Source organism: Gambusia affinis, linkage group LG13, assembly GCF_019740435.1.
Source record: "Gambusia affinis linkage group LG13, SWU_Gaff_1.0, whole genome shotgun sequence".
NCBI lineage: Eukaryota > Metazoa > Chordata > Actinopteri > Cyprinodontiformes > Poeciliidae > Gambusia > Gambusia affinis.
Genome location: NC_057880.1, coordinates 23,649,293 through 23,668,460, shown reverse-complemented (window position 1 = coordinate 23,668,460; position 19,168 = coordinate 23,649,293). Strand labels below are relative to the sequence as shown.

The following is a 19,168-nucleotide window of genomic DNA, read 5'->3' as shown; positions in this document are numbered from 1 at the left end:
CCAACATCTGAGTAAAGGGTATGTCCAGACATTGGCTAGTCACTCTTACACTTTTATTTTCTTCTTTTTTGAGTTAATCAGAGGTGGACTTGCTGGTACCCGTGTGGATAAACCGAAGTGTGTTGAGTCATGAACTGGTCATAAACTGATGGCTGGACTTTCTTAGACTTACTATATTGTCATAGCACAAAAACACAACAGTAATTTTGGCAATGAAATGTTGATTCTTGGCTCCACAGTACACAGAAAAATACTGAAAAACTGTAACTGTGACTATAAATACACAAAAAAATGTTACTGGTGCAGTTGTGAGTTGTTATTCAGGTCCTGATAAATCCTCTCATTCCCAGACCTTTCCTCTACCGCCACTGTGTTTGACTGCTGGTATGATTCTCTTTCCTGAACTGATGATGTATTTTAATGTCAGATGTAATGGGACATATAAAAAGTTCCACTTTTGTCTCACCAGTCCCCAAATTAGAGTGTACAAAAGTGTGGAAAAGTATAACACTTGCATTGAGCAAATATCTGAATTTCTTTAAAGGGTCAATATTATGTGTTTTTCAGACACATAGTCCCATTTTATAGCTTAATCAAGTAACTAATTTATCTTAAGTTAGCATATATGTCAAATATAACTCAAGATAAATTTGACATCCTAATTTAATAGCTTGAATTGGACTTCTGTCTCTTTAAAAACTCCTGCTCTTTCTGAAACTCTGCCTTCAGGAAGTCATCTCAACATGGCTCCTCTATTAACCCTTTAACAATGTTTTTACCATTATTTTGTTGAGAAGCAGCTTGGATAATGACCTCAGCAGATCCCCAGTTCCAAAAGGTGTTTGCTAATTGCTGCTGGCTAGTCTGAAGGAGCTGAGTGGGGGAGTTGCAGTGTATAGGTGCTCTGTGAGGCGGAAGCTTGGAAACTGCAGATGAAACTAGCTTCTTCAAGGCGGCGCTAGGTCCACCCAGTCGTTTTGCACAGCTCCAAACTGTTGCCATGGAAATTAAATGATTTCCCAAATATGCATGGAATAATCAGGGCAACACACCAGGTATGTTTTCGACGATGGAATAACATTATAAGCTGATGTAAAGCTTGAAAAAGTTAATTTTACATTATACTGCCTCATTAAAATGCTTGACCTAGATAGCTTTCCCTTTTTGAATTAATTTCGAACTGATTTGCCTAAAGTGTAAAATGGAGCAGTTGTGTTGCAAATATCCAGTATAAAAAAACAATTAGACTTCATATGTTTATTTTTAAAATGTCTGCATTTTGGCCACTAATGATGGAAACATCTTTTTAAGTCATCTGGAGGATGTTCTGATTCCTAAAACTCAAAACGTGGTGTAAACGGTCAGCGGTCCGGGTTACTTGAAGAGGAATCTTGGCCAGGAGTCTGGACTGAAAGGGTTTTCAAAATTCCTTCGCTGACTTTTCCTTTCAAGAAGTCGTGCTTGTAACCTCCTGATCTGTTGGTCAGACGGGAAAAAAAGGTTTTAAAAAAAGATGACATTTGAGTTCAACACAGATGGGTTTCTGTGGATTCTCGGTGCTGACCTCTGCCACATCCTCCGCGCTCACCGACGACTCTTCGTTCACAGTGCCCCTGGAACTCTTGTGTCTCTCCTGCAGCCTCTTAACACGAGTACGGATGTTTCGCTCCAGCTCCCGAGCTGATCTAAAGGTGCCAGAAAAGTCAAAACTGGTCATCAGAAGAGAGTATTTTAATGCTTCAGAGGTTTTGCACTGTAGGTGGAGAACAGCAGAGTGAAACTGCAGAAAATGTGACTGATTCTTTCAAAGTAAACAGAAAAAAACAGTGGCTTTTCAGAGAAGTAGGCTTAGTCCACATGTAGCTACATATCTGGGAAAACAAATGCATTTTTATGCAATATGGCATTTCATCCACATGAAAACTCTGCTTAACATCACTAAAAACAATGTAAAAAAATGTAATTAGCACTTTCTTTGATTTCCAATTAGCAATTTCTTTGATTTGAAAAAATAAGATACAGTAAAGCCATTTTAAATGGTTAATATGATGGAGGATGGGTGGATGTTGATTGTAGAGGCTGTTTTTGGTGTATACCGTATTTTCCAGACTATAAAGGGCACCATACTATAAGCTGCACCTACAAATAAAAAAAAGAAAGAAAAAGAAACGTACATATAAGCCGCTGGTGTCTCCTCCGCTCTCGGTTTTCTGCAGCAGAGGTTAGCGATTTATTAGGACGCTGCCCTCCGTCTCCAATGCCGAACCATGGTTTTGTTCACGCCAACCTTACGTGCAGCGGCTCTATTTCCCTCCTGCACTGCCAGATCAATTGCCCTCAACTTAAAAGCTGCATCATATGAGTTTGAAAACATTTCTCCGTTGTGCCTGCTGCTAGCATGTGCTTGTTCTAAATGAAAATTAGCACTTTCTTTGATTTCCAATTTTGACTTCCAATGATTCACTTCCTGCTAAAGAGCCCACAGGCGGTTGAAGAAAAATCCACAGAAAAGGGTTAGGGTTAAGTCGCCAGGTTCAAAGCGTGGGAAAAAAGTAGCGGCTTATATTCCGAAAGATATGGTATATATTTGAAAGAAACGGCTTTGGTGTGTCATCTATCTCTTGTGGAAGAAATTGTTCTGTTTTTTATTGTTTATTTTATTTCCTTTTTTTTTTTTCTCTAAATACATAATAATGTGTAAAGTAATACATAAAATAAAGGGTGCAGCATCAAATAAATTTAGATTTCTGCCTGCCATCTTTTCAAACACATCATTATCCAAATATATAGTATTTGAATTATGACTATATTTGGAATAAACTATGGTAATATAAAACCAATTATTTATAAAAACTCTGACCAAAGTGGAGATTTGAGGAAACTCTGTATTTGTGTTTGCGTGTGAACATGGGAAGACAGAGATTTAGAGTCCCGTGGATTACAGTCTGCAACAAAAGATGCGCCAATAAATTTGCTTGCTTGCTTTAACATGATTCCTAATCAAAATCGTATTCTGTTTGAATTTTTTACATATTGTAAAACACAATATAAAAGCAGTTCAATCTGTGTATCTGTCCACACAAATGAAGTTCCTGGCAACATGTTTAATTCCTAACAGGAAGTCGAGGTTATAGCTTTGCACCACACTGCCCCCTATGGGTTGGCCTAAAACAACACCCGGGGACAGATTTGGATGATAACCTTTCTGAAACAAATCCTGTTTAGTACAATATAATTTTTCAACAATGTGACGGAAACATTACTTTTATAAAGACCCAGCTACCCAATTCTAACCAATGAACAACTTCTTTATGAAGAGTCCTAATGTCCTAAACCATGTGCAGTATAGTGATCAGCACAGTGACACTACATTATGACTTCCTGATGAATATTCTGATTTAATACTAACCCACAATCCTGGCTCCTACCCCATCTCTTATGGCTCAGTGCTACTTTTCTCCACTTTACCTGTCCTCTTCCCTCTCTGTGGACAAGCACAACATCGGCTCCTGTGAAGGTCCCTCAAGATGCCACTTTGAATCCACTTCCTGTAACGTAGCGAGAAGCTCTTTGTGTCTCACAGCACATTATTTTTGATTTTGATTGCATAAAGGAGCTATTGCAGGACATCCTGCAAAGTTGCAGCCTGAAAGCAACAACATGACAGACTCACTGCGATAAATAATCCAAATTAATTTCTTTCTTTTTAGTTCTAAATTTTTTTTAGGTGTGTTTGAATATTTGCCAAATAAGAAGAGTTAATTTTCTGCGGTAAGCGCTGAAATATGGTTGAAAACCATCCAACTACAGTGTTGTGAAAAGGCTACACCCTCTTACTGATTTCTTTTGTCAAGTTTATAGGTTTCTGATCATCAAATGCATTTTGATATCACACCTGAGTAAATACAAAGTGCAGTTTTCTGCTTTTTTTGAAGACCAACTTCAATTTTCTAAGTTAAATCCAGTCCTTTAGGATAAGGAAATTACTCTAACGAAACCTGTCCGACAACATGAAGTAGGTCCAAAGATCTCGTCATACCCAGATCTGCAGAAATTCACAGACATATATCAGTTTAGAAAGGATTACAAAGGATTACAGGGTCTCCTGTAGCCGTCTGTGTTACAGTGGCTGTGGAGATACTTGAGTCTGAAAATACAGTTTAGTTATAGAAGAGTCAAAATTATTCCAAAACTGTGTCAACAATTCAACCAGGCAGTCAGAAAATGACCCAGAACAGAATCTAAAAGTGGTTTTAGATTCCAAATGTTAAAACATGGTGGTAGAAGTGTGATGTTGTAGTGCTACTTTGCTTTTTCCAGACCAGAAAAACTTAGAAGCCTATGGACATGAATTCTGCTCTCTAGATTGTGACAACAACATGGTAGTTCCTGGTTAACTTCACTCTGAACTACAGAAACCAAAAGGGTGCATTGGTGAGAAAAAAATCCAGATTTTCCAAAAATTAAATCTTCAAAACCTGAACGCTTGATTAATCGACCAGCCCTACTTTAGGGGGGTACCTGTTTTTTCCACAGAGGGAGAGGTTGGTCCTTTCCCTTAATAGAGGAAATCATCTTTTGAAAACTGCATTTTGTATTTACAGAGATTATCTTCGTCTGATATAAAAATTTAAAAATGTCAGAAGAAATCTTTTTTAACTGCTATAATGTCTCTGCATCCTTGCAGTATCTACATAGATTCTAGTTGGCTTACTGCATTAAACATTCACTGAGACATAGATGGACGACCAGCGTCCCCTGGTGGTAACCAGGTGAAAATAGAGTAGCTGTGTCCCACATATACCTGTCTCTTTTTCTGTTTTGCTTTTCCTTTGGCTTGTTTACGGACCTTTAGAGAAGCCTCTCTGCAGCAGAGTCACAGAACAAAGCAATATTTTAATGATTTTACTCAAGTTAAATGGTTTCTCTGTGAAATGTAAAAGTTAAAATATAAAGTCTGAAGGACATGTGAGTGAGCAGGAGCTAAGAATCAGCCCACCTTCTCTCCCTCTCTCTCCGAGCAGCTTCTTCTGCCTTCTTCCCATACTGAGAGCCGGAAACATGAAGCTCAGGAATGGCCTTGGTAGAAGAAACTTTCCTGAAAGAACAAAACAAAATGCTTTCATTTCTCATCACTCTTCAGAGCCTCTTCAGGTGAGAAAACAGCATTATTTCTACTTGACATTCTGCGGAGAATGTCACTGAAAAGAAGCGGCTAGGTATCTCCTTCCCACATGCAGTCCTTCAAAATTACAGTTTTCTGCAGTAACAACAGATTCAGATGCTCCATGCTGTGACTGCATAACAAATAACACAAGTGCTGTGTTAGAAGGTAAGTATGTGGAAAGTTTAAATGATTTCTGGCTATTTGCTGAATATATGGACTTGAGGACCTGGTGAACACAAAAAGAGTTGGAACAAGATGTCTCCTTTTAGCTTAAGCATTTCAGTCTGGGTGACTTGGGGGATTTCAAAACCTTGATTCTTTTTTTCTTCAGCCATTCTGTTGTACATTTGCTACAATTTTGAAGATCACTTTTATTTCTGTAAATGTTTAGCTTTTGCTGTAGTTAGTCTTCTATTCATACATCTCTCACTAGCTACTTTTTCACTTCAAATGTGTGCAAAACTTTGCAGATATTTCTCTAAAACCAGACTGTTCATTTTTGTTCGGCCTTGGACCACAACTCAAGAATTGTTCAAATTTGGCAAACAAAATAGAAAATTGATGACCCCAAATATTGGGAAGTTGTCTGTTTTTCTTTTAACAAGGCAACAAGTCAAGAGCCTTTTTAATGTTTTGGATCCTTAGTGTTATGCAGATTTCATAAAAATTGTTTATTGTTCAGCAGGTAAAGAAAAACTTTCTTTTTGTATTTTCAATTTAACGACTCTTGTGGTCCACCAATAGTTTAAATTTGCCACTTTTGACCCTTAGAGAAATAGGTGTGGACACAATTGGTCTAAAATCTTACAATCTCTTCTCCAGAGATAGAAAGAATGTTTCTAGAAGAAGAGGGTGCAGAATAAAGCACCTCTTACTATTGTTGCACAGCAGAAATAATCCAAAACCAGAAGATGGACCATCATTTAGACCCAGTAAGTCACCGCATTGCTGAATACAACGTGATGACTTCATCTGGACATGACCTTAAGATGCTCCATGCTGTGACTGCATAACAAATCTTAAGACATAACCTGGTTCACCCCATTGATGAAACATGACATTATAATACGTTTATGGGGTATAAACACGTGTGACATGCTGAATGTCCATTTACTTCCTATCTGAACCCATTCGTACACTTCAACCCACCTTTCGGCCAAAGGACGAAGCAGAGCCCTCCGGCCGCTGTATGGTATCAAAGACATCTCTGCTCTTTCCAGCAACATCAACTCGTATTTGAGCTCCCTGAACCTCAGCAGCTCATCCTCGTCTGCTGATCCGTCCACGCTGGAGTCCTTCACCAGCTCGAGCTGGTTCTCAGCTGCCAAAGAAACAAACATGGCAGCTACGAGTGTGTTCTCGGAGCACAAGATGGTTCAAAACACTTCTAGTGACAGCAGGGAACAACACAACAGGCAGGTTATACTGAATTAGGGTAGCACACAATTAATGGTTTATTAGATTAAAATTAGTTCCAATCGACTAACTAAAAACCATCTAGACCTTTTAAGCTAATATCTACTTTAAAGCATTTTGCCTAAGGCAGATTTTCACAAGCTGGTATTATTTAAGTCATAACTCACCTACTTTGCACAAACAAAATGCATTTAACTCAGCTTTCACACTCATATCCAATGAGACTTTGTGCCTCTTCTTCTTCTGCTGCTGCGAAAGACTTGGGCTTTTATTTGATTTCTCAGTTGTTTTCCACAAATAGTCTTACAGACCTGAGGTAAAGAAAAACTTTTTTTTGTACTTTCAATTTAACGAATCCTGTGGCCCACCAATAGTTTAAATTTGGAGAATTTTCTATTTGAATTCAGCCTATTATGATAAATATAAGATTTTGTTATGGAAAGGTTATTGATACAAGAAGAAGAAAATGGCCACTTATCAATCTTTGATAATATCAAATGACTTTAGATTAACTCATTAATGATAACTTGCATTCCTATGTTGAATAAATGCTTCTTTAAACCACCTTGTGACACCAAAAAAGATTGAAGAGTGTGTAAATAAAGGCTGTGATGTTTATAGACCGACACTGTGAGGCTGCAACAGTTAATAAAAAGAGCTTTCTCTCTGAAGACCGGAGCTCTGCCTCTGTTAATAACCTTGTAAACGGGAAGAGGAATGATTGGATCAGGACTCTGGCTTTGCTCATTGTGCATCAGCTGCATCTCCTGTGGAGGGCTGTCTAGGGCTTCTGACTGTGATTACCTCCAGACAGCAGAGAGCTCCTGTTTAGAGCCCGCTGGTAATCGATCATTTTCCACCCGGCTAAAAATATTACAGAGCTGGAAGCTGGAGCAGTGAGGAGAACAAAAAAAAATAGGAGAGGGAGTGAGGCAAGTGGCACGAGCTGTCTCCAAGGGAACACAAGTCACGCCAGCGAAGTGGTATCAGGGCAAGGAGCTATTTTTGTTTCCAGTCGCCCTATCTTTGACAAAGAGCAGATGGCTAGGAAGAACGAGGGCCGTTAAGGTGCCTTTGATTCACCTGCAAGGCTCCTCCTTTCGCTGACTTCCCTCTCTGCCAGAACGGTCCTCAGGTGCTGCAAGATGGCGCAGCATCCCTGCTGCAAAACCTCTTTTGGAGGGAAATGAATGGGGCAGTCCCTAAGGCTCAGGCCTCTCAGTGTAATCACATTTCCTACAAAACAAAGGGAAGGGATGTTTGGTGTAGCAACTTTCAGTGGTATAACAAGACAGGTGTTAGAGCTGGGCGACAAGGCTTAAAAATGAAATGTAAAAAATTTTTCTGATCAGGTCCAAGGTTGTCAAGTCTTTTTTTACTCAATTTGTTTTTTATCTGAAAAATAGCTTACAAACAGAAAATATTTTCAAAAAGAGGCTTTTATTTCTATTTATTTTTATTTGGTTTGAAAATAAAGTAAAATTATTTTTTTTGTTTTAAATTCTTAGGATAGCTTAAAAACAAAATAATTTTTTGCTTTAAATCAATTTTTTTTAAATTTTTTCTCTGAAAAAGAACTTATAAACAAAATATATTTTCAAAAAGTGACTTTTTAAATCTGCATATGGATTAAAATCAAAATCCCAATTTTGTTTTCATACCAGATCCGATTTGTGATTTTAATCGATTTTTTTTTTTTCAAAAAAAAAAAAAAAATTACAAAAAATTCTTTTTTCCAAATGTGGCTTTCATTTTAGTCATCCCTTTTCTGAGTTGTACAATGGAGAAGCAGGGCCAAGCTATAGAAATTTGTTGTTTAACTACAAAAATAACATTATCATATCAGCAGAATAAAGACACAATTTTACCAGAAAAATGATTTAATTTTATGAGAAAAATTTATTTAATGAGAAATAAAAGCTTCTTAGAGTTATCAAGATCTGACATGAGCAGATCAGTCTGCATGTTTTTCACTCAGTCAATTGTTTCAGTCCTGCTACTGATGATAATGTGATGCTCATGTGTTAAACCATTAAGTGTTTTCTTATCTGTAAAACTGATACCAAAGTATAACTTCAAAAGATGCTCAACATTCCTCATTTTAATCTTTTGTTATTTTTTCTGTTGCCATTATCTGTTACTGAATGTGACTGGTGTGTCTGAGACTAAGGCCAGTGATGAAACAAAGGAGAAACTTTGCGTCTCAAAGAGTGAAACATTGCTCATTAATTCATGTGAGTGAACTGAGCTCACCGAGTTCTGCAGGAAGCTCCGTGATGGGATTGGCCTCAAGTAGAAGATGTGTTAGACACCTGCATGATCAGAATGACAGGTTATGGGATGGCTGAAAGAACAATGACTCTCCTCTACTCAACATAGTGAAGTTCATTTGAGTTTATTTTTTAATCAAACTTCACTACATAGCTGGTGTCAAAATAATTGTCAAGCTGTAAGTAATTATGTTTGGATCTAAAGAGGAACAATCTAAGAATCAGCACACAACTTCAGTAATTACAGCTAGAATTTAGTGATTAGGTCTGAAATCTGGGTGTGGTGACAGACTCGGACCTCAACATTCAGAAACACATAAAGAAAGATACAAAGTCCGCCTTTTATTACCTGAAGAACATTTTCGGAATTAAAGGACTTATGATCCCACAATTCTATGCAAAACGAGAAATTCATCCATTTATACTGTTTTTATAGGTCTGAATAACAAGCTCAAGCCTCCAACTGCAGCTGATCCAGAATGCTGCTGCTGGCATTCTGACTAAAACCAGGAAGATAGAGCTCATCACTCCAGTTTAAAGTTGTTGTTTCAAACACTCAGATCTTCTGGTTCTGATCTACTCTGCACCAGAACCAGAACCAAACATGGAGAAGAAGTATTTATTTTTTATGTTATTCTAATCTAGAACAAACTTCCAGACAATAGCAAAACAATGTAACACTGAGTTAATTTAAATCTAGGCTAAACCCCAGCTGTTTAGAGTTGCCTTTTTATTAATAATAAATGTAACACTGATCAATATATTTGATGCATATCTTCTTGATGATGGGATTTGACAATATGTAATGTTTATTGCTTCTTTCTACATGATGTTAATGGTTTAAACCACTTTGTACTGCCTTGTTGTTAAAATGTGCTTTACTTGACTTAATACAACTTAACACATCACCAAATCATATCATCAAGATGGACAACCTGACGTTTGACAAGTTCTAAATAAATGTGAGAAATACTCCAGTGCAACTTTTTCAGTTCAATTCATGCAAAAATACTTTATTGATCCCAAAGGAAAATTAAATGTTGTAATAACTCATATTAATTCAAAGTGCTGTGGCTCTCTGTATTATGGCAAATTTGAAAAAGCCTCTGACTAAAGACGCTTTGGAACATATGATAGTAAATTAAACCTTTTATATATGAAATTCAATAATAAAATGCCACTTTAAAGATGCATATAATTATGTCACTCTATGTATTTATGAAATAATTTTATATGAATTATGGGAGTCACCGGATGTGGCTCTATTTTGGGGAGGTTGCAGGCTGCAAGGCCTGTGGATTAAACAACGTAGAAATGCAGTGATTTCTAAAAAGAAAGGCTTTGATTTTAATTGTGATCCCCAACCCACACAAGAATAGAAATGTAAACCTCCTCTATTGATAAATGGGAGAACTAATTTACTTTCTGATGGGCAAGTGTTATAAGGCGACCAGATGTGCAGTGTATAATACTTTTGCAAAAGATTGGCCTATTTAAATACAGTAAATGCAATAGGACCTGACCTGTGTGAGCCAATTTCAGCAGGAAGGGACGTAATGAGGTTCTTTCTGAGGTCCAGCCACTGCAGCTGGGGCAAACTGGAGAACAATGATCCAGAAATGCTGGAAATCATATTTTCTTGCAGGCACAGACGCTGAGGAACAACGGGAATCCTGTTTAATAAAGAGGCAACATGAAGCCGAGCATACACCTGCTGCTGCTGTGTACTGGACTGACCGTGAGCAGGCTGTTGTTCAGCACACTGTCAGGAACATGAGTGAGATTGGATGCCTTCAGGCAGAGCGCGTCTGTGGGAGTGGGCTCATCCTCTGGCTCGGTCTTCTCAGGCAGGCTGAATTTCCTCTCTAAGTTCACCTCAGTGTCTCCGAAGACCAAGCGTCCCTGTGTGTCTTTGTCAAAGACACCCATTGAAGAAGTCCAGTTGAGGTCATTCTGGACCAACCCGGTTTCGAACATCATTTTTTCTTGCGGCATTTAACCCATGAGTAGTGATTTTACGTAAGAAGCTAACTGTTTCCGCTTTAGCTGAAACTGGACAACTACCGGCTGAATAAATGTCAGAAAGCGTCACTGCTTTCCCAGTTACTAAACTCCAACGACATAAAAAAACTAAATACTTTTAAACCAAAACGTTTTGTCCGCATTTTAAAAGTAAGCTAACTTTTGACGGCGTCTCCCAATATTCAAACTGTAACCATAGCAACAAGAGCAACAACAACGGCAGCCACTGTGAGTTCTATGGAGGGCCAAAAGGGCCAAATAACATACCGCGAAAACATAAAATCTTACCAAGTATTTTTGGTCTAGTTTCTAAGGCATATGTCTTAATACACTTGAAATAAGACAAAATTTACTTACAAATAATCTTTCAGAAAACTGTAAGAGCTTATTTTAAGTAAACATTTTCTTAAAATTGGTAAAGAAGTAATTATTCCATTAGTAGTTTTGACTTGTAAAATATGTGAAATAATCTGTCAATGGAAATAGTACTTTTTCATCAATATTAAGGATTTACTTACATAAATATATCTTGCTGACAGGTTACTTTCAAGAAGAAAGTAACCTTTTTTTGGTCCTCATTGGTTTTGAGTAAAAAAATGTTTAAAGTTGACAGGAAATTTGGAAATATCACTTAATAATCACATGTTCTTGGAAGACTGGAAGATTAATACCTAAACACCCACTATAAAGCTTTTGGGAAAAAAAGCAATAATTAAAAAAAAGAACTAAAATAAATAAACAATGCTTAGCCTGGTGGGTGCGCAAGTAAAGCCTAGTGGCCCACCAGGCTTACAATTTACTGGGGAAACCCTGCAATTATATGTTATTTGTTCTACTCGTATTTATTTATTTAATAATTTTTATTAATATTAAATTGCTATTGCTACATTTATTAAGATACTGCTTAACAATTGTATTTAAATTATTATATATTTAACTACTGCACCTTTAGCTGTTGAAGGTTCCAATAGACATTTCTAAATGAAAACCCCATTTAAATCCCCCAGGTTACCACATTATAGATTCAATAAATAGAAAAACATAAAACTTATCCAGTTCAAATGTCCTCTAAAATGGAATGTGATATTATTTGGAGAGCAACAACATCAACAAATAAACCCAAAGTGTAAATTAATAACCTTCTGGTCTTTTTTTCAGTACTCTGGCTCCACCCATCCATATTCTAATCGGATTGTCAAATACTAATTCACTGCTCTGATGAAGGCCAGCACCAGTTAACACCTTACATCGCGTTAAAGCCCACCTCTGCACTCTGTTTGTGTTCCTAGGGATCCAGAGGCTGCACATGGCTTTAAACAGAGGGTTGTTTTATGCGCTACGTGTGGCAGGCACACCGACTTCTCATGGATGCGTTCCTTCACAGTCAGCCGGTGGAATAATGGAATAAACTGCCGTAAATAGTAACAGTCGGGCATGGAAGGAGCTTAACTTGAGAGGCTGAGATCAAGGACAGTGGGAACAAAAGAACAAACCATGATTTGGCTCCGTTAATAGAAATGAAATATTAACCAGTCCCCCATATTGTGAGTGGCAGGTTTGCATTTGAAAGAAAAAAACAAACAAACTGGATTTTCTAAATATAAGAAACACCAAATTTGATCATAAACTAATTTAAATTATTCCTTTTATACTAAATAATATATATTCAGTATTGTACCTGCACTAATGATCAATGGGACAAAAATGTACAAAATCTATTAATCTAAATTAACCAACATAACATACTGCGCTTCATTAAACGTATCAAATGTGGCATTTGAAATTATGCCAAACCACTTATCTGAATTAGATTTTGGTAATAATAATAACGACAATGAATGTCATTATTAAGTGGGCGTCCCCTTTTGTTGGAGCTGAATCTGCCTAGAGTAGCATTCTGGCGTGTGAATGGTGCACACCCGGTAACTAAACCAGCAGAGGCAAATGATGATCAAGTTAACCAGAATAGTAACATGTAACTTCCGGTTATCTTTAAATAAAGGACTTGATTGCTCACAAAGTTAATAATAATAATAATAATAATAATAATAATAATAATAATAATAATAATAATAATAATAATAATAATAATAATAATAATAATAATAATAATAATAATAATAATAATAATGACAAGTGCAGTACATTGAAATTGTGAATACATTTTTTAAAACATTTTTAATAAATAAACAATAGACTAAAGCTATGCTAAAAATAAATAAACTAATGAAAAGAATGTGTGTTTACGTTTAAAATAAGTTCAACACCATCAAACAAATAAGCTTAAAAACAAATTATATTTGTTCCAAAAGAAAAAAAAATTAAATGAAGCCAATATTATATTAATAATGATGATATCAACAATGGTAAGTGCAATGCAATCAAATTGTAGTTTTGAAGTTGCCCTCCACTAACAATAAATGGATATTAATAAAATAAAAATTATTAACAAAAATGACATTCTTAGCAAAATTCATTAAAATTTGAATGTAATACAAAATTGTACAAAATTATAATAGTAGTAACAATAATAATATCAATCATAGTAATCATTGTAATGAAATTTTAGTGATGAGTGCAACAGTTTCAAATAAATAAAATTATAGTTCTATTTGAATGATATTGCTACTACAATACCCCTCCTAGAAATAATCATACCAAATCAGAAATAAGAAAATATATAGTAATAAATCGTAACAAAAGACACTTTGTTTATTTTCTTATAAATATAGATAATAATCTATCTTTATAACGTTGTTTTCCAAGTAAAAATGTCTTAAAGCCTTTCTGTCGCAGCGACTTTTATTTTCTTAAGCAAATTGTCTCTGCTTCCGGTCTTTATTTGCGGCTTAACGCAGCTTCCTCTCGCGGCAGCATCGATGAGCTGGAAGCGTATTGGTCTGTCTGCGGAAGACAGCTGAGCGCTACAAACATCGAGTCACTGTTTGAACATCCAGCTCCAACTTACAGAACACTGTCAAATCCCAACACATCCACAAAACCCGCTCGCTTCACTTCCCGTAATCTCATCCGAAATTACTTTTACCATCATCATCCTCATTTACTCGCGCTGCTTCAAATTATCGGCTGAAAAAAGGGGAACACGGACAGATAAAAAGAAAACATCCCCCAAACCAAACGGAGTCTGGTGAAATGCACGGCTGCCTGTTTTTTTAAGGAGGAGGGTGTCCAACGCTGAGCTGTAGTTTCTCTCCAAGAGGCGAGGAATGCAATCTGAGCATCAATGTTTCACTGGGGCAAGTGGAAGAAGAGGATGGGAGCCAACAGTTCTTCAAAGAGACCAGTGTTCGACGAGAAGGAAGATGGTAAGCGCTGGGAAAAGTAAAAACATTGATTAAGTTGAAGGAATCGTTTACATAATTAACTGAAAAATGCATTTAAAGCCCAAACTGAGCTGTTAGTAAGTGTGAAAAGCTGAGCACATTTGCTGTTGGACTTTTTTTGTGTCAAAATTGTTGGAGGCGTAAAGTCCAGCTTCCTTTTATATTCCTACCAGTTATATAACCCATTTTAGACGGGAAGTAACATTACTTTTCTAGTTTTGATCACTTTATGAGAATAGAAAGTTTCAGACAGAATCCATTAGAAGAGGATGAAATTGCATTAACCTGTCTTATGCATCCAAGCTTATGTCACTATATAACCCTAAGAAGTTCAAGTATAAATCCAAAATTCACTCGATAATTATGTTGTTGCTTTCTTTGTTTTGTATTTACTGTTTGTCCTGACTGGATTTTTAGTATTTGTGTGTCATTTTAACCTTGTTTTATATAACCTTTGTTTGTTTTAACAAGACAAATCTCTCATTGTCCAGAGATGACTGATGAAAAATCACTTGGCTAATTCTGGTGCATTTACAGAAATGTCAATTGGAGAGCATTGTCACCCAAATACATTTTAATTTTAATTTCCAATGTACCTCTAACAAACCACCAGCAGTGATTTTTTTTATCTTTACTTTTCTTGCAGTTAAAAATGTTGGCTTTTACCTGCTTTTTAAGTTTGTTAGTGTTATAGAAATCTTCAATCGACAAGAGATAACTGGTAATTGGTTTCAGTTCAATGGGCTGCACAGTGGCGCAGTTGGTAGCCCTGTTGCCTTGCAGCAAGAAGGTACTGGGTTCGATTCCCTGCCCGGGGTCTTTCTGCATGTGAGGCTTCTCTCGGCTTCCTCCCACAGTCCAAAAACATGACTGTCAGGTTAATTGATCTCTCTAAATTCTCCCTAGGTGTGAGTGTGTGTGTGAATGGTTGCTTGTCCTGTTTGTCTCTGTGTTGCCCTGCGACAGACTGGCGACCTGTCCAGGATGACCCCGCCTCTCACCCAGAACATTAGATCACAGGTATCAAACTCCAGCCACTGTCCTGCAGTTTTTAGATGTGCCACAGGTACAAAACACTGGAATGAAATGACTTAATTACCTGCGTAATTTGACACCCCTGTTAGATGCAGATAAGCACCAGCACCTCCTGACCCCACTAAGGGACAAGGGAGTTAATAAAAGCCCAATCAGTACATCTCTTACTTTAAAATAAAGAGAAAAGTTTATAAAACTTGGAATTATTTTAAAGATTAATGCTTTGCTACCTAGACTCCAAACTACTACCACTGTTGGACAATTTCTTCATTTTATTGTCAACATTTGTTGCATTTAATGGTAAAATAAAACCAATATTTGCACAAATCGTATTTGTACTTAAAGAATCCTCAAATTTATTTGTTGGCCAGTAAAGGCAGATCAGTGCATCTTTAAATTGGTTTAATGGGGTATAATAAAAAACTGACTTTTGTTTTTAGCTTCAAATCATGTTATAATGCTATTCTCTGGAGTGTTGCTTTGATTCTTTTATGAATGTTTGAGAAATCCTTTAATCTCTGGTGGCAACCATAATGTTTCGTCTCACAAAGCTCCACCTTGGACTTTCTGCCGCAGAGAGCATCATCCGTCTCCCACTCAGCTCCTCCAGACTAGTGGCAGCAGCAGTTAGCAAACACCTGGTGAAACTGCTGCATGTCTGCTGAGCTCGTCATATGATCTACAATGCTCTTAAGAATGATTGTAAATGGCATTGTTGTGCATGGTGTTGGAAAGAGGAGGAGCTTCTTAAAGAGACAGAGGCCAAATTTAAGGCGTCAGATATGGCGATGATGCTAAGGCAAATTTGCTTTAAGCTATGTTTTATATATACTACATTTTCATAACAATAAAAGGTAGGCCTGGGCAATATGGCTTTAATTGCTTTTATTTCAATCATCCCTACTGGGTGTCTACTGGAATTCAAAAGTCCAAGACTTTGAAAAACAAGATGGCGACTCTGGGTGGGCTGACATCACTCGTAATTTTGGAAACACAAGAAAAACATTGGTAAAAAAAAAAAAAAAAAAAATCAAAATTTTCCAAAAACCAGCTCTTCAAAAACAAAAACAAAAACAAAAAACTTTGATTAGTTAATAAAATTTATTAATCATCCAGACCTAGCAGAAGGTAACAGTTATATTGTCCCAGAAATGATTACAATAGATTAAAATATTGTAATTTAATAATAATATATGTTATAATATATCAATAATCATTCAGCTTTGACAGGGAAAACAGGCAAAAGTGCCAGGCAGGACTTTTGTAAAGTAGCAGAGAAAAACAGAGCACAAACTACTTCATATTGGGTATCAACTGGGCGTGTATTGATACAAACTTTAATTTATGATAAATTGCCCCACTAATTATTGGGATAAATGTTAATATTGTTGTTTGAAACCATCTTCAAGTAATGCATAATTAAGGGCATCAAAGTTCACCCCAAACACTGGAAACACTGAAACAGGAAGATATTTTAACAATCTAAAATAATAGCAACCGACCAAAACAAAAAACAAAGTGGATCATAAAGTCTCTATAAACAAAAATATGAATCATCAAAATGTGAATTATCAAGCTCATTCTAATTTACCGTGTGATTTATTGATTCATTTCTTATTGCGACAGGCTCAGCTGTGCACCCAATAAGCTCAACTTTACTGCATCTCTGAGATGAACAAAAAAAAAAAATAAGCCATGGCTGCAGAGGCAAAAACTCGGATAAATGAGGTCGTATAGCAGCAGGGATCCGGTCATATGTTTGTGTCTCTGTGCACCCTCGTGCAAGGATAACCCAATTAGGTCTACAGCAGTTCTGTCAGTGGCCTTGAAGGGAAATTGTCCAGCTCCACGGGTCAGGCAGGCTGCTGTTAAGGCAAGTAGATGTAGAGAGAGCAGAGAGGGGAGGCAGGAAGGAGTGGCCCTCCAGCTTTAAGTGCTCTCCTCCATGCAGCAGCTGATCAAAGCTGAATCTGGGATCTTTATGGTGTCCTTGATTCTGGATGACAAGAGGGGCAGCATTATCTATTTTCCCATCACACGGCGCCATTTTACACCAAAATCAAGTAACTTCAATTTCTATAAAATGCAGCATATATCAAACATAACTTAAAGGGGCAGGATTATGTAAAATCAACTTTTTTGAGCTTTACATCACGTTATTATGTTATTCCATAATCAAAAACATACCTGGAGTGTTGCCTTGGTTCTTTCATGCATGTTTGAGAAATCATTTCGTCTCCATGGCAACCATTCATCTGTCCAAAACGTCAGGTAGGACCTAGGTCCGCCTTCCAGCTGCAGTTTTGAAGCTTCAGAGCTTCCACCTCATAGATCACTCCCACCCTGCGACTTCCCCACTCAGTTCCTTCGGACTAGCCAGCAGCAATTAGCAAACACCTGGTGGAACTGCACATCTGCTGAGCTCATCATAGGAGTTACTTCTCGTTGCATCGCAGGTAAAAATGTTGCTGAAGGGTTAGTAGTGGAGCCATGTTATGATAACTTCCTGAAGGTGGAGTTTCAGAAACAGCAGGAGCTTTTAAAGAAACAGAGGCCCAATTTTAAGGCATTAAATTATGAAGTCAAATTTCTTTTAAGTTGTATTAAATATGTACAGCATTTTTACAACAACTAGAGTTAACATAGATACTTGATTGTGATTTAAAAATTGCACAATGTGCATAGAAAACACATAACACCTACCCCTTTAAAAGAAAATTCACTTTGTAATTTAATGTCTTTAAATTGGGCTTCTGTCTTTTTAAAAACTCCTACTCTTTCTGAAACTCCCGCGTTAAGGAAGTAATCACAACATGGCTCCTCTATTAACGTTTTGCAACGTTTTTTATCACTGAGAATTAGCTCATATAATCAAGGTGATCACCTTGAGCTCCAGGTGTTTGCTAATTGCTGCAGCTCTGAGGAAGTTCTGCTCCTCCAAGGCGGGGCTAAGTCCAACCAGGTGTATTGCACACCTGAATGGTTCCCACGGAGATGAACTGATTTCTCAAACATGCATGAAACAATTAAAGCAGCTCACTAGGTATGTTTTTGACGAGTGAATAACATTATAACATGATGTAAAGCTCAGAAATCTCGAGGAAACAAGGAGGTTAGGTTTATTTTCAAACATTACTCAGGCTGGTGCCACTCATGAATCACAAGCTCCATTATTATCTTAATCACTGCTGTTGCTTTAATCACTATCATTATGCATACAGATTGAGCTTGGATCTGCTCCATGGTGTAAAAGTCTGTTTGATGTAATTATGCTGCTGGAATGTGGTCTACAGCGTGTGCAACAATGAAAACAGTCCCCTGCTCAGCCACTCTTTGAGTCTAATGCGTGTCAGAGTGATCACCTTGAGCACGGTTTACCGCCTCGCTTCGCTTTCGCCCCGCTTGCTGTTCAAAGAGCTGCTTGGAGCTGATAAGAGCTGGAGCGAACCGGGCCGACTTACCCACGCTGGATGTCACGTCTCCTAGAAACAGTTTCTGGCTGCCTGGCTTCTTGGCCCAGTGATATTTGGTCAGGTTGATGTCCGGGTCAGCTGCCAGGCACCTGCCGCCTCCTGGCTGATGGAGGTGATTAGTAGAGGAAAGGCGGCGGCACCGACCCAACTCCAGGTTCTGGTTGTATCTCGGCTGCAGTCCATCTCCGGCTCACTTGGACCCACGGTGCTGTGGGCTGGATTGGATCCACTCTGTTGGGTTCTAATGATTGGAGAGTGGAGCTCTGATTAGGAAATTAGAGTTTGGTCACATGATCAGAAAAACTGCTTCTGTTCATCCATCCTTCCTTCCTTCCTTCCTTCCTTCCTTCCTTCCTTCCTTCCTTCCTTCCTTCCTTCCTTCCTTCCTACCTTCCTTCCTTCCTTCCCTATGCTATTGTCTATCTGATTCTGGTGCAGTTT

At 37.5% G+C, this 19,168-nt stretch overlaps 2 protein-coding genes across 4 annotated transcripts in view; one reads left to right on the top strand and one right to left on the bottom strand.

The window, feature by feature from the left end:
* Positions 1–1,242: 1,242 nt before the first annotated feature.
* Positions 1,243–11,072, bottom strand: LOC122842213 (leucine-rich repeat-containing protein 59-like). Of its 2 annotated transcripts, XM_044135866.1 has the most exons (10): positions 10,591–11,069; positions 10,377–10,507; positions 8,837–8,895; positions 7,667–7,819; positions 6,317–6,488; positions 5,000–5,098; positions 4,805–4,865; positions 3,469–3,548; positions 1,565–1,685; positions 1,243–1,476 (listed from the first exon to the last, which is right to left on the bottom strand). In XM_044135866.1, the coding sequence occupies exons 1-10, from the start codon at positions 10,846–10,848 to the stop codon at positions 1,375–1,377; spliced, it is 1,236 nt and encodes a 411-aa protein (XP_043991801.1). In that variant the 5' UTR covers positions 10,849–11,069; the 3' UTR covers positions 1,243–1,374. The 2 variants fall into 2 exon arrangements, 1 of the variants encoding a protein (XP_043991801.1); XR_006372518.1 differs by lacking the exon at positions 1,243–1,476 and having other exon boundaries at positions 1,616–1,685; positions 3,410–3,548; positions 10,591–11,072.
* Positions 11,073–13,757: 2,685 nt separating this feature from the next.
* LOC122842212 (serine/threonine-protein kinase 32C-like) overlaps positions 13,758–19,168 on the top strand; it is a 103,130-nt gene continuing 97,719 nt past the window's right edge. For both annotated transcript variants that reach the window (XR_006372517.1, XM_044135864.1), the window contains exon 1: positions 13,758–14,201. Coding sequence is in view for 1 of the 2 variants with exons in the window: in XM_044135864.1 (XP_043991799.1) it covers positions 14,120–14,201 (82 nt within the window). In the remaining variant the exon portion in view is untranslated. The remainder of the gene's footprint in view (positions 14,202–19,168) is intronic.